The sequence below is a fragment of the Stegostoma tigrinum genome, chromosome 19, assembly GCF_030684315.1.
Source record: "Stegostoma tigrinum isolate sSteTig4 chromosome 19, sSteTig4.hap1, whole genome shotgun sequence".
NCBI classification, from domain to species: domain Eukaryota; kingdom Metazoa; phylum Chordata; class Chondrichthyes; order Orectolobiformes; family Stegostomatidae; genus Stegostoma; species Stegostoma tigrinum.
Genome location: NC_081372.1, coordinates 30810854 through 30826565, shown reverse-complemented (window position 1 = coordinate 30826565; position 15712 = coordinate 30810854). Strand labels below are relative to the sequence as shown.

Below are 15712 nucleotides of genomic sequence, written 5' to 3'. Positions count from 1 at the left end.
ACTTGGGATAAACAAGGTCAAAAATCACATGGCAAGAAAAAGCTTTTGGAGTCTTGCTCCTTCTTCAGGTGTTAGTGAGAGAGTTGGCATCAGACACAGAATAACCAAAAAATCAAAGGGTCATAGAACTGATGTAAATGTATTGAACAAATTTAAGAAGGCTGTTAAATGTTTACTCAGCTAGAAAGGATTAATATGCAAATTCCAGAATTTCTTTCAAGCCCCTGCCCCAAGATAAGTAAAGGTTTTATCAATACACCAGAGGTGACATCTCAGGTCACACAATACATTTTAGATGTGAGGCCTTGTTTGGAATCTGGCTGTGTATTAACTTGGAGTGCTTTTTGGTCATTTGCTTATAAATTCTGTTTCTCTTGCCACATCTCTGTCACTGACACCTGAAGAAGGAGCAAGATGCCGAAAGCTTGTGTCCTTGAATAAAACCATAGGTCTATACCCTGGTGTTGTATTTTTTTGTCCTAAAGATGTCGTAACAGAAATATCAGATAAGTGCATTATAATCAGGCAGAGCTAACATGGTTTTGTCAAAGGGAAATCAAGTTTAACTAATCTAATGGAGTACTTTGAAGAATTAACTTATGCTGTGGATAAAGGAGAACCAGAGAATGCTTTGGATTTAGATTTCTGAAAGGCATTTGATATAGTGCCAAATAATAGGTTATTATGGAAAATAAAAGGTCATGGTGTAAAGGCTAACATATTGGCACGGTTAGAAGATTGGCTTGCTGATAGGAAGCAAAGAGTAGGAATAAATGGGACTTTTTCAGGCTGGCAGCAGGAGGTGATGGCCTAGTGGTATTATGGCTAGACTGTTAATCCAGAAACTCAGCTAGCGTTCTGAAGACCTAGGTTCATATCCCACCATGGCAGATAGTGGAATTTGAATTCAATTTTTAAAAAATCTGGAATTAAGAATCTAACGATGACCTTGAAGCCATTGTCAGTTGTTGGGAAACCCATCTGGTTCACTCATTTCCTTCAGGGAAAGAAGTCTGCTATCCTCACCTGGTCTGGCCTACATGTAACTCCAGACCCACAGCAATGTGGTTGGCTCTCAACTGCCATCCAAAATGGCCTAGCTAACTATTCTGTTGTAACAGTTGCTACAAAGTCTCAAAGACATGAAACTGCCTGGATCACTTGGCATCAACCTATGCACCAGTAAAGATAATGGCAGAAACAGCCCTGTAAACCCTGCAAAATCCTTTTTACTAATGTCTGGGGTCTAGCGCCAAAATTGGGAGAGCTGTCTCACAGACTAGTCAGTCACCAGCCTTACATAGTCATAGTCATGGAGTCAAACGTGACAAACAATGTCTCAGATACCACCATCACCATCCTGGATATGTCCTATCCCATTGCTAGGACAGACCCAGCAGAAGTGCTGGCATGGTGGTATACAGTTAGGAGTGAGTTTCCCTGGGAGTCCTCAATATTAATTCCGGGCCCCATGAAGTCTCATGGTTTCAGATTAAACACGGGCTGGAAACCTCCTACTGATTACCATGTACTGCCCTCTTTTGCCTGATGAATTGATACTCCTCCATGTTAAACAACACTTGGAAGAAGCACTGAGGATGGGAAGATCACAAAATGTACTCTGGTGGGGAATTCAAAGTTTACCATCAGGAGTGCTCGGCAACAGTATTACAGATCAGCCTGGTTGGGTCCTAAATGCCAAAGCCATTAGATTGGGTCTGCAGCAGGTGGTGAGGGAACCAACACAAGGGAAATACATACTTGACTTCATCCTAACCAATCTGTCAGTTCCAAATGCATCTGTCTATGACAGTATTGGTAAGAATGATCACCACACAGTCCTTGTAGAGATGAAGTACCACTGTCACATTGAGAATAACCCCCATCCTGTTGTGTGGCATTATCACTGTGCAAAATGGGACAGACTTAGAACAGGTCTAACAGCTCAAGGCTGGGTATCCATGAGGCACTGAGGGCCATCAACATCAGCAATATTATGCTCCAGCACAATCTGCAACCTCATAGCCCAGCATTTCCCCCTCTCGATTATCAAGTCAGGGGATCAATCCTGGTTCAATGGAGATTGCAGGGAGACATGACAGGACCGGCACCAGGCATACATGAAAATAAAATGTCGACCTTATGAAGCTACCAAACAGGACTACTTGCATAAGCAACAAGGGGTAGACAAAATTAAGCAATCCTGCAAACAATAAATCAGATCTAAGCCCTGCAGCCCTGCCACATTTAGTTGAGAATGGCAGTGGACAATTAAACAACTCACTGAAGGAAGAAACTACACAAATATTCCTGTCCTTGATGATGGAAGAGCCCAGCACGTCAGTGCAAAAGATAAGGCTGAAGCATTTGCAGCAATCTTCAGCCAGAAGTGCTGAGTGGATGATCCACCTTGGCCTCTTCCAGTGGTCCCCAGCATTACAGATACCAGTCTTCAGCAAATTCAATTCACTCCATGAGATATCAATAAACAGTTGGCGGCACTGGATACTGCGAAGGCTATGGGGCCTGATGACATTCTGCAATAGTACTGATGATTTGTGCTCCAGAACCTGCCAAGTTGTTTCAGTCCAGTTACAACACTGGCATCGACCTGACAATATGGAAACACTGCCCAGGTATGTCCTGAACATAAGAAGCAGGGCAAATCTAACCCAGCCAATTACCAAATCAGTCTACTCTTGATCATCAATAAAGTGATGGAAAATGTCATCAACAGTGCTATAAAGCAGCACCTACTCAGCAATAACCTCCTCAAGACAGAACCAAACTGGGCGTCCAGGACCACTCAGCTCCTGACCTCATTACAGCCTTGCCTCAAACATTGAGAAAAGAGCTGAATTCCAGAGGTGAGGTGAGAGTGACAGCCCTCAGCATCAATTGACCAAGGGTGGCATCAAGGAACCCAAGCAAAACTGGAACCAGTGGGTGTTGAGGGCAAAATCTGCTGGTTGAAGTAACACATGAAACTCAGGGAGATGGTTGTGGTTAGCTCCAGGACATCTCCGCAGGAGTTCCTCAGGATAGTATCCTTGGCCCAATCATCTTTGACCTTCCTTCCATCATAAGGTCAGAAGTGGGATGTTTGCTGATTATTGCACAATGTTCAACACCATCTGTGATTCCTCAGATACTGAAGCAGTCCACGTGCAAATGCAACAAGATCTGGCCAAAACAAAGCAGGCTTGAGTTGACAAGTGGCAAGTAATGTTTGTGCCACACATTTGCCAGGCTTTGACCATTGCCAATGAGAGACAATCTAATCATTGCCCCATGATAGTCAATAATGTCATCATCACCAAACACCCAATTATCAGCAGCCTGGGGTTACCATTGACCTGAAAATCAACAGAAACTGGACTCACTACATAAACACAGTGGCTACAAGAACAGGTTAGAGGCTAGGAACGCTCCAGCAACTAACTTACCTCAGGCCCCAAAGCCTGTCCATCATTTACAAGGCACAAGTCAGGAGTGTGACAGAATATTCCCCACTGCCTGGATGAATGCAGATCCAATGATACTCATGAAGCTTGGCACCATGCAGGACAAAGCAGCCTGCTTGATTAGCATTGCATCTACAAGCATCCACTCCCTCGAGCACTGACACTCAGGTGTAGCAGTGTGTACTACCTACAAGACACACTGCAAAAATTCACCAAAGATTCTCAGACAGCACATTCCAAATCCACAGCCAGGTCCATCTAGAAGGACAATGGCAACAGATACACAGGAACACCACCACCTTGAAGTACCTCTCCAAGCCACTCACCATCCTGACTTGGAAATATGTCACCATTCCTTCATTATCACTGGGTCAAAATCCTGGAATTTCCTCCCTAAAAGCATTGTAGGTCAACCACAGCAGGACGACTGCAATGGTTCAAGAAGGCAAGTCACCCCCACCCTCTCTAGAGGAACTAGGGACAGGCAACAAATGCTGGCCAGCCAGCAATGCACATATTCAACAAATGAATAAAAAGTGTTGTCATGAGTGGTGAGCCACAGGAGTCTGTATTGGGGCTTTAATGCTTTACAATTTACATATGATGATTTGAATGCAGGGCTCAAAGGTATGGTAGCTAAAAATACTGATGTCACAAAGATAATTTGAAAAGTGAATCGAGAAGAGGACATAAGAGCCTACAAAGGGGTACACATAGGTTAAGAGAGTGGGCAAAAATCTAGAAAACACAGTAAGTGTGGGAAAGTGTGAAATTATCCATAATGGGAGAAATAATTTTTTAAAAAAGCATATTATCTGAATGGTGAAAGGTTGCAGAGCTCTGATATGTAGAGATCCGATGTTGTGATGCACAAATTACAGAATGTAACTCTGCAGGCACACCAAATAACGAGGGAAGCTAATAGAATGTTATGTTTTATTGCGAGGGCAATTGAATGCAAGAATAGCATGTGCGATACTAATCACCATACTTACGGAGGCATGTTAACGTGTTGGAAGCTGTGAGGAGAAGGTTCCTGGGTTCATACTTGAAATGAGCAAATTGTCCTATGAGGAAAAGCTAGTATACTTGTATTCTCTGGAGCTTAGAAGAGTCAGAGGTAACATTTGAGACATGTAAAATCTTGAGGGGATTTTTCATCTTGTGTCAGAATATAGGTTAATAGTTTAAAAATAGTTTTAAAAAGGGGGTCACCTTATTTAGGGGTTACCATGAACAAAGATGAGGGAAATGGAGCTGGAGCTGGATGAACTACGGATCATTCGGGAGGCAGAGGGGGTAATTGAGAGGAGTTATCGGGAGTTGGTCACTCCTAAGGCTCAGGATGAGGATAGATGGGTTACAGTTAGGGGGAGGAAAGGGGACAGACAGACAGTGCAGAGATCCCCTGTGGGCATTCCCCTCAGCAATAAGTATACTGTTTTGGATACTGCTGGGGGGGATGACCTACCAGAGGAAAGCCATAGTAGTCAGTTCTCTGGCACTGAGCCTGACACTGTGGCAAAGAAGGGAAGGGGGCAGAATAGAAAAGTACTCGTGGTAGGAGACTCGATAGTTAGGGGAATCGACAGGAGATTTTGTGGGCAAGATCGGGATTCCCGGAAGGTATGTTGCCTCCCTGGTGCCAGGGTCCGGGACGTCTCCGATCGGGTGTATAAAGTTCTGAAAGGGGAGGGCGAACAGCCAGAAATCGTGTTACATATTGGCACAAATGATATAGCCAGAAATAGGTTTGAGGATATAAAAAGTGATTTCAGGGAGTTAGGATGGAAGCTGCAGAGCAGGACGAACAGAGTAGTGTTCTCTGGTTTACTACCGGTGCCACGAGATAGCAAGGTGAGGAACAGGGAGCGGGCGCAGCTGAACACGTGGCTACGCAGCTGGTGTAGGAGGGAGGGCTTCAGATATGTTGATAATTGGGATGCCTTCTGGGGAAGATGGGACCTGTACAAGAAGGACGGGTTGCATCTGAACTGGAAGGGGACCAATGTCCTGGGTGGAAGGTTTGCTCGAGTAGTTCGAGAGGGTTTAAACTAGTATGGCAGGGGGGTGGGAACCTGAGCTGTATACCAGAGGTGAGCGTTGATGCAGGTGAGGCAGTAGCAAGAGGTAGACCAGCTAGTGGGAAGGATTTTCCTGGGAAGGAACCAAGGGATCGGTTAAAGTGTGTTTGCTTTAATACAAGGAGTATCAGGAATAAAAGTGATGAACTTAGAGCATGGATCAGTACCTGGTGCTATGATGTTGTGGCCATAACAGAGACATGGGTTTCTCATGGGCAGGAATGGTTGCTGGATGTTCCAGGGTTTAGAACATTTAAAAAGAATAGGGAGGGGGGGAAAAGAGGAGGGGGTGTAGCACTACTAATCAGAGAGGGTATCACAGCTACAGAAGCTTCCTTTGTCGAGGAAGATCTGCCTACTGAGTCAGTATGGGTGGAAATTAGGAACAGCAAGGGAGTAGTCACCTCGTTAGGGGTTTACTACAGGCCCCCCAATAGCAGCAGGGAGATTGAAGAAAGCATAGGTCGACAGTTTTTGGAAAAGTGTGGACGCAGTAGGGTTGTTGTAATGGGTGACTTTAACTTTCCTAATATTGATTGGTACCTCCTTCGAGCAGAAGATTTGAATGGAGCTGTTTTTGTAAGGTGTGTTCAGGAGGGTTTCCTGACGCAGTACGTTGACAGGCCGACGAGGGGAGAGGCCATTCTAGACTTGGTGCTCGGAAACGAGCCGGGGCAGGTATCAGATCTTGTGGTGGGAGAGCATTTTGGTGATAGTGACCATAACTGCCTCACATTTTACATAGCTATGGAGAAGGAGAGGATGAGGCAGAATGGGAGGATATTTAATTGGGGAAGAGGAAACTATGATGCGATTAGACATGAGTTAGGAAGCATGGACTGGGAGCAGTTGTTCCATGGTAAGGGAACTATAGACATGTGGAGATGGTTTAAGGAACAGTTGTTGGGAGTGATGAGTAAATATGTCCCTCTGAGACAGGCAAGAAGGGGTAAGATTAAGGAACCTTGGATGACGAGGGCGGTGGAGCTTCTAGTGAAAAGGAAGAAGGTAGCTTACATAAGGTGGAGGAAGCTAGGGTCAAGTTCAGCTAGAGAGGATTACATGCAGGCAAGGAAGGAGCTCAAAAATGGTCTGAGGAGAGCCAGGAGGGGGCACGAGAAAGGCTTGGCAGAAAGAATCCGGGAAAACACAAAGGCATTTTACACTTATGTGAGGAATAAGAGAATGGTCAAAGAAAGAGTAGGGCCGATCAGGGATAGCATAGGAAACTTGTGTGTGGAGCCTGAGGAGGTAGGGGAAGCCCTAAATGAGTTTTTTGCTTCTGTCTTTACGAAAGAAACCAACTTTGTAGTGAATGAAACCTTTGAAGAGCAGGTGTGCATGCTGGAATGGATAGAGATAGAGGAAGCTGATGTGCTGAAAATTTTGTCAAACATTAAGATTGACAAGTCGCCAGGCCCGGATCAGATTTGTCCTCGGCTGCTTTGGGAAGCGAGAAATGCAATTGCTTCGCCACTTGCGAAGATCTTTGCATCCTCGCTCTCCACTGGAGTCGTACCTGAGGACTGGAGAGAGGCAAATGTAATTCCTCTCTTCAAGAAAGGAAATCGGGAAATCCCCGGCAATTATAGACCGGTAAGTCTCACGTCTGTCGTCTGCAAGGTGTTAGAAAGGATTCTGAGGGATAAGATTTATGACCATCTGGAAGAGCATGGCTTGATCAAATACAGTCAACACGGCTTTGTGAGGGGTAGGTCATGCCTTACAAACCTTATCGAGTTTTTTGAGGATGTGACTAGAAAGGTTGATGAGGGTCGAGCTGTGGATGTGGTGTATATGGACTTCAGTAAGGCATTTGATAAGGTTCCCCATGGAAGGCTCATTCAGAAGGTCAGGAGGAATGGGATACAGGGGAACTTAGCTGCTTGGATACAGAATTGGCTGGCCAACAGAAGACAGCGAGTGGTAGTAGAAGGAAAATATTCTGCCTGGAAGTCAGTGGTGAGTGGGGTTCCACAGGGCTCTGTCCTTGGGCCTCTACTGTTTGTAATTTTTATTAATGACTTGGACGAGGGAATTGAAGGATGGGTCAGCAAGTTTGCAGACGACACAAAGGTCGGAGGTGTCGTTGACAGTGTAGAGGGCTGTTGTAGGCTGCAGCGGGACAGGATAGACCTGTCCCCTAAAAGGGCCAGAAAGATGATGTTGGTACTTTTAATTGATTCATAGGATGTGGGTGCCACTGGCTAGTTGTTATTTATAACTGATTCCTGAAGGTATAGGTGGTGAGTGCCTTTTAAACCTCAAAGTTTGCAGTGGTTCAAGGGGCACCCAAAAAGCTGTTGGGAAAGGAGTTCCTGTTGCTTTGCCCCAGGAATGGAGGAGTGGGGATATGGTTCCCAATCAACACTGAGTGTGGCTCAGAAGGGAACGTGAAGGTGACGGCAGGTCTGTGGTAGAGGATAAGGCACTGTTGGAAGAGCCTAGGAGAGTTACTGAGGACCATCTCATATGGTGCACATTACTACCTGTAAAGGAAATGAATGTTCAATGCTGCCAGTGAAGTGGGCTGCCTTTAATGTTAAGCTTCATGAGTATTGTTCAAGTTGCACCATCTCTGCAAATGAAGGGTATTCTATCACATCTGGCTTGTGCTTGCAGATGATGGACAGACTTTGGGGAGATGGTGGGAGAATTACTCACCACAAAATTTCACAGAAAAGCCTGCCCTTGTAGCTATGGTATTTATTTCGCTGGCCCATTTCAGTTTCTAGTCGATGGTAACTTGGAGGATGCTTATAGGGGGGATTCAACAATGGTAATGCCACTGAACGTCAAGTAGTAATAGTTAAATTCTTCAAGATGGTCATTGCCTGTACTACTTCGACATGAATATTGCTTGACCCTCATCAGTCCTAACCTGGGTGCTGTCCAAGTTTTTCTGCATACAGACAGCTTCAGCATCCAAGGAGTCACAAATGGTGTACCAGCAATTACATTGTCCATTTAATTCTAAAATGCAAAGGAATTAGGATTACGGTTAGCAAATTAGCCTTTAGGTGAACGCAACATCATTGCATTTCACATTGTCATGGGGAAGACAGGCAAAGTAGTCATTCCTAAGATGAGGTTACAGGCTTCCCCACAAATCAACAAAAATAACAGGCAGTTGTGCATGGTAAGTAGCTACATCCTCCTGTAGAAAATATGCAGGAGAATGGGTGCGTGATAGGTACAGGAAATAAAGCAAATACAAACATTTGTTTTTAAGCAACAGACATTTATTTTACAACTGCAAATCAAATAAATTACCAATGATTTTCAGCAATACAGTACATAAATAATCATGCTAAAACAAACATGACAGTTTATTTTATGTACAGGAGTCCATGGGCATCAAGTCCTGTAGTTAACATAACCACATCTACTTACATCAATTTTAACTATGGTCCTTAAAGAATATACCAAAAATGTTGCATAACAATGGTTTATTCTATTTTTACACCAATAATTTGAATTTTAAAGAATGTCAAACTTCAAATACAGTTCACACAATGCATTCTGGCTTTACATTTTTCTTCTCAGCAGCCACATTCAACAACATCTGGGACAATCTGTAATTCAGTGTTATCCCTATACCAAATGAGAGCAGTATGCATCAAATAAAAAAAAACAAGATTGTGTTATTCACTTTAATTTTGGTAACCCATTAAGGAAAAAAAAGTATCAGCTTATTTGATCACTGATAATAAACGTACTGAATGATAAAACATTTCTTCTGTAGATGCAACTTTCAGCATGGTATTATGTTACAAAAAAGTACACATACAATCTTGATTCAATTTCAGACAAAAAATTACACCCTTGGTCTGTGAAACCAACATTTAGACAACACTATATTTTACAACTTAATTGCAGAATACAAAGGATTTAATTGAATTAACAGATGCAGAGCAATGAGAGAAAGCAACAATAGGCAACATAAAATTTTCATCCTTCAACAAATACAAACAGGCTAGAATCCTTGTTTCATGAGCCAGTTTTGCTTTCCTTTATGTTTCTATAAAGATAATGGCTTAATAAAATTAGACTATTATCTGGCATAATCACTATTAAAATGTTTACAAAATAAAAGAGGGAAGTACCTATGCAAAATTCATCTGAATTTCAGTCACACAGGATCCCCAGCAGGCACAATAAAAATTATACTCCTATATATAGCAACTTTTACAATGATAGATAACTATTTAAATAAAGGAGACTGCAAACCATTTATAGTCATATAGACCACCTGAATGTTTGACCTTTTGTTTTCTAAAATTTGTTGAATTAGATACCTTGTGCCAATGCTAGCATATCTAACAAGTCTCAGAAATATCAAGCAGCAGAAAAAACTAATACATAATTATATTCAGTGCCTGATTTCTTCACTCAGATGTCATTTACCTAATTCTTGGGAATGTGTTAACTATATTGCAAGATTCTGTAGATCATTCATGCTTCCAGACTAATGAACAAAAATATTTAAAGTACTGTACTCCATCATTCGGCACCAGATACCGAGTGTTAAAAATCTGTTCTTTTAATTCACAATATAATTGCTAAATATAAACTTCAATGTATAACATGAAAATTGCTATATATAAACAAAAAATTTATGATATACTATTTTAAAAAAATCAATTACTCCTATATTTTGTGCACCTGAAGCTGAATCATTACAGAAGAAAGCAGTTAAATTCTGCGCAATAGCATTACATTTCAACATGTTACTGCAGACGATTACTACTGTGACAGCCAACTAGACTGAAGCCACACGTTAACTTAAATGCAGCAAACCATGCTGGAAGTGGTAGTTCACTTTGAATTTTTTTGAGAATAGAAACAAACAGTGCATACAAGCTATTTAATATTACCAATTTCAATAAATTCTTGCTGACTACCATAACTAGGAGTGAACTGTAGAGATAGCCAGCTTAGGGACAATAGTTGAATAATTCTATGGACATAGCTCAGAGGGCTCACATTGTTGGGTATTACTATTCATGAATATCTCATTTTTAACAATACATGTCGAAATGCAGATCAGACCATCTTGCACCTTATTACAGCCAGCAGGTTCAAAGATCCTTGGACACCGCAACTTCCATATCTATCAATTATTACAGTAAACAAACACAGAAAGGACAAAGGTGGTATAAGAAAAGATTTCGGATACATTATACACACAGAAACACTAACAGCTGTCAGATGAGCAAATGCTGCAATCACCAGGTTTTCTAGGCTGACTGCTCCAGAACAGCCCACCTGGGTTCAGCATTTCCTAAACTACATCTTGTGAATATCAATACCAATTCCATGTCAATGTCTTTTCGGTCCATTGTTATCTATTTTAAAATTATGATAACTTGATGCACAGATATCATTCAATGTTGGACATATCTCCCATTGATTATCAAGCAATACAATTAAAAAACAAAGTTCTGAGTATGGCGAAGATCTGAAATTAAAACAAAGTGCTGGACAATTCAGCAAATTTAGCAGCATCTGCGCTGACAGAGATTTGACATTAGAGCTGAAAAATCATCAAATGACTTAAAACATTAACTCTTTTTCTTTCTGTAGATACTGCCAGACCGGAGTTACTCCATCATTATGCTCAAATATTTTTCATAAATCTGCTTAGAAGTGTTATTACACTTTTCTGAAGTAAGTGGAACCTGAACCCACATCTTCCAGCTCAGAGATAGGGACACTACCATAGTGTCACAAGAGACCACACTTTGACTTAGATCACCTTGATTATAAATTAATATGCAAGTTTTCAATATTTTATTCAACTAGTTAACTTAAATCCATTAACGATTGCTAAAATTCAATATGCTATTCAAGGTATTGACCGGGGTGGGTGGGGGGGGGAAAAGAGAAGAAGTCTAGACATTTTAAATACAGAAGCATATTCCAGGGGATCAATTTCTAAATATTACCTGTTTTGGTTTGTATACTGAATTAATAAAAATATCAAATTTACTAAAATATCAGATTAAACCACACCTCAAAAGCATTTAGAAGCAATGACATCACTAAGCAGAATTAATGTTAAGAAATAATGACTTGCATTTACTTAACACTCTTTAATGATCTCCATACTTTTCAAAGCATTTTACAGCCAGTTAAATACTTTTAAAGGGTAGGTCACTATTGTAATATAGGAAATATGGAGCCAATTGATGTACAGCAACCTCCCACAAACAGCACTATGACAATAATCAGTTTCTTGTGATATCAATTGATGGATAAATATTGGTCAAGAAATGGGAGATAATAATTTTATTTCTTTGAACTAGTGCTATGGAATCTTTTAAAACACACCTGGGCAGGCAAATAGAGCCCTGATTTATCAGATAACCTGGAGATGCAATATGCAAGGTAATTGTAACTAGCAGCACAAAAGTTTGAATTAGACTTGACTACAGGAACAAAAAAGTTGTACATTTTGAAAGGGAAAAATAAAGTTAATAAAACAATTGAAGTAAAATATTCTTATTCTTGCTTTCTATCTGAAAAGGTGTGATACCATAAATATGCCTTCTCTGCTAGTTATGACTTGAGCAATGAGGTATAAAAATTTCAACACAAAAATGTTTAGAATGACTCATGCCTTCAAGAATACAAATCTGTTATTACAACTCAAATTTGTTCTGCCAGAATCTCACTTTTATGTAACAATGTTCAAACTACTGATCTCAGCACAGTTTTATTTCTTCTAATGATGTTATATTTTATACAGACTAAAACTAAAGGAACATGCATCCAATGTAACAATGGAACGAATCATCTGTACTGAAGTAATTTGCCTAAAAGGTGCAACCTTTTAAAAAATTAAAATAAGATTTTATTTCAAAATTTCAAGTTTTTTTCTGAAAATTGTTCAGTGCCTCCTCACAAATGACTGCCAACATTTATTAAAATCTAGATAAACTTGCTGAACGTTAATTATGGTCAAAATTAAATACACTAGCTTTACAGTACTTTTTCCCCACAAAGAGAGGGTTAGGAAATGAAATACAACTAATTCAGGATGGGTTGGAACTTGTTCATGCTGCAAAAAAAATGCTGTCTCCCAAAATCTAGGTCTTTCAATGTTGAAATGGTAAAAGGAGCAATTTTCAAATTTTAATTCTTTTAGAAATTTTCTCATTTAAATGCAATGATAATGGGAAGATAATTTGTGAAAAGGATAGTAAAGATGGGGATTAATTAAAACCTATATAAAGCATGTCATAACAGAGAATTTTGTGGGAAAAGAATTGTACAGTTCAGTAGTAATAAATCTTCAAGTTAATGCAACTTCATAGTCTTAGAGCAATTAAGCTTCACTTTTACTTTAAGCCAAATATAACCATCTCTCATTTCAACAACAAGTAAATAGTTTCAACTTGGGAAGCTACACATTTTCTCCCCCAAGTGAGCAAACTCAAGAAAACAAAAAGGTGGATTTCAAACATAACAAAACACAGCACAACACAAGGGAGTAAAAGTGAGCAGAGGATAACTTTTCTCTAGATCCTATCTAGTGCTAAACACTTGATCCATTTGTGAAACTTGAAAAGATAGAAAGACAAACAATACCATTATCAATGCTTGATGTTGTAAAAGCTACAACCACAGTACCCCCTTGCTTTGGTACAGCTCCCAGCTCTCTCAATATTAACGTGCTAATAAATATCAGTCCCTTCATAACACTTAATATTAATTTAGTTATTTCCTTATGTCAACTAACATGATCTGAATGACACCTTCATTGTAGGGTCTGTTAGTATTGACTTTTGACCAGTTATGGGAGACCAAATTCCTAGAAACTGTGTTGAGCGCTAGACTTATTTCACTTGGAAGTTTTACAGTCAGCAGACAACAGCATAAATTTTTCATCAGTCTGGACAGAGTTCAAATTCACCTCCTAAAAAATGAATGGAGAGCACTTTTAAACATTTTATGAAAAAAATCTAAATACCTAAAAGAATCAGCATCAACTCAAAAAAAAATTGTTGACTTTGTATAGATTCTGGACTTGGTCTAGCATTTGCTACACTTACCACCATATAGGTTAGGTTTCTTTTAGAACCGATTTGTTTTTATTATTTTCAACTTCATAAAGGGAAGATTCACAAATTGTTTACACTCGAAATACTTAACATTGTTGTGCAGAAAGTGCTAAGTTGATAGAGATAAGTTTACTCACAAAGGTCATTCTTTAAATATCACCATATCACAAACTGGACATGGATAATTATGGAAGTTTACTTTTAAACTAATAGCAATCATATACCAAATCAAGGTAAAAAGGGAAATTGCAGAGGGAAACATGGTTTTGTAAAATGAACATTAGGATAGGAAATTAGATCAAATAATAAAAAAAGAGCTCACGCTGACAGTATGCACTGGCATTTTAACTGTCAGATGCAGTTTTGGCATGCATTGTTATTTAGCATTCTATTTTCTTTAATGAAGCAAAGAATCCATGTCATTTTCAAGAAACGTTAGAAGTGTCAACAGTTTCCTAATTTTTGTCTCAATCCTGCTCTTTTCACGTGAACATAATTGTTTACACTGGCTCACTGATCATGAGTGCAATCGGATAATATTTGTTCCATAACACTAAAAAAAAAATTTCATTTCAAAACCAATTCTCATTCTTTGGCGAATTTTTTTTGGAGCAAAGTTACTGACAAAGTCTATACTTCACAACAAAGTTTTTGATTATTACATGAATGTCAGAATCTGGCAGTAAAGCATGTAGCAAAATACAACAATTCAATAACCTGGTGTCACTATTACTTTGGGCCTCAGTATTGGGCTGCAAATAATACTTTAGAAATTTTAAATGAACTGGAGGCCAACAAATGGAACACCATCCCGGTTACAAACAAGTAAATGCACAACCAAACTCTTTGAAATTTGAGCACAAAGTGCATTATTGTCCATAATTACCCAGATTTCCACACCCCAAAAATAAGTCAAAACAAAACTCATGATTGGCAACAATCTACAAAATCTAACAGAAGGAAGAAAGGACAGGAGTGTCAGTGGATTTCTAGATGAATCTACTTTGGTTGTTTACATGGACTGGTTCAACTGGAAGTTAATCATGAGACATCAGCCTATATGCACCTTAAATTTTGCAATTCAAACAAAAAAAAAGTGTTAATATTTTCAAATACTGGTTGTTACAGCATTTTGTTATGAAGGTAACGTTCAGTGGCAAAGGCAAGAAAAAGGGAAGGTGGTCTCTGCAATGTTAGTGGCTGCTCTCATCTTTGCAGGCAATCTTGTGAAAATTCTTTCCCTATCTATAGCTTTAACTAACCCAGTGTTGAAATGAATTTTAAATATAATTTTTAATTACAAGAACAAACTTGGCTTAGTTAAATCATTCGGTGTGATAGCTGGGGTGACTGTCACTAGTCAGCTGAGTTGTTTCTGTGGCCGATGTTGGCTGCACCACAATTGCTCCGTCTCCCTCTGTAAAAGAAAATAAGATATGCTTTGACATTTCATTTAAAAGTGATTTAATTACAGAATTTTTCTTTAAGAATTTTTTCCATAAATCCCCAAAAAAGTGTTTTTCTTCAGGTTCATGTCAGTCATTGACAGGCGCTTAATTTAGGATCCTTACTTTCAAGTCAAGCAGTTATTGAACACATTTTTCTCAGATTACTTGTGGTTGCGCACGAAGATGTAAACAAACAGTCAAGTCAGCAGTTTGTTCTACTTACCATATTTGGATATGGCATCAGTATAAAAGACTTTTGCCAGCACAGAGACCAACAGACTCTGCAGTTCTCATACTTTGAATGGTAAACATCCATGGCTATCAACTAACTGTTAGATGGCTTCTCAAGCTACGTATCGCAAATGTCCATAGGGGCACCCAAAACTCCAGAACAAGAGATAGGAATAGCACATGTCGTGAAGGCTGACGCTCAGCTCAAAAGGCTTGTAATGAGCAAGTACACAGTGGGAGATTATGGCCTGGTGGCAAAGGATTAGATTGAAAACAGTTAAATGTTTTCTATTTGAGGTCAGCAGTGTTTATCTAGCACACAACAATCAGTAACCACCTGAGGAAAGAAGTGAAACCAGCTACTGTGAGATTTCATAACAAACAAGACACTGGCCCAGCCTCCAAAGGTGATTAAACAG

The 15712-nt window shown here is 39.8% G+C and overlaps 1 protein-coding gene across 2 annotated transcripts in view; it reads right to left on the bottom strand.

The window, feature by feature from the left end:
• Positions 1-8768: 8768 nt before the first annotated feature.
• Positions 8769-15712, bottom strand: part of LOC125461290 (dnaJ homolog subfamily C member 5) — a 59749-nt gene continuing 52805 nt past the window's right edge. Inside the window, exons 5-6 of one of the 2 annotated variants that reach the window (XM_048549879.2) lie at positions 14916-15031; positions 8769-10661 (exon numbers count right to left, since the gene is read on the bottom strand). In XM_048549879.2, the coding sequence (XP_048405836.1) occupies positions 14940-15031 (92 nt within the window). In that variant the 3' untranslated portion in view covers positions 8769-10661; positions 14916-14939. Of the gene's footprint in view, positions 15032-15712 lie in introns of both variants that reach the window. The other variant, XM_048549877.2, reaches the window with a different exon arrangement.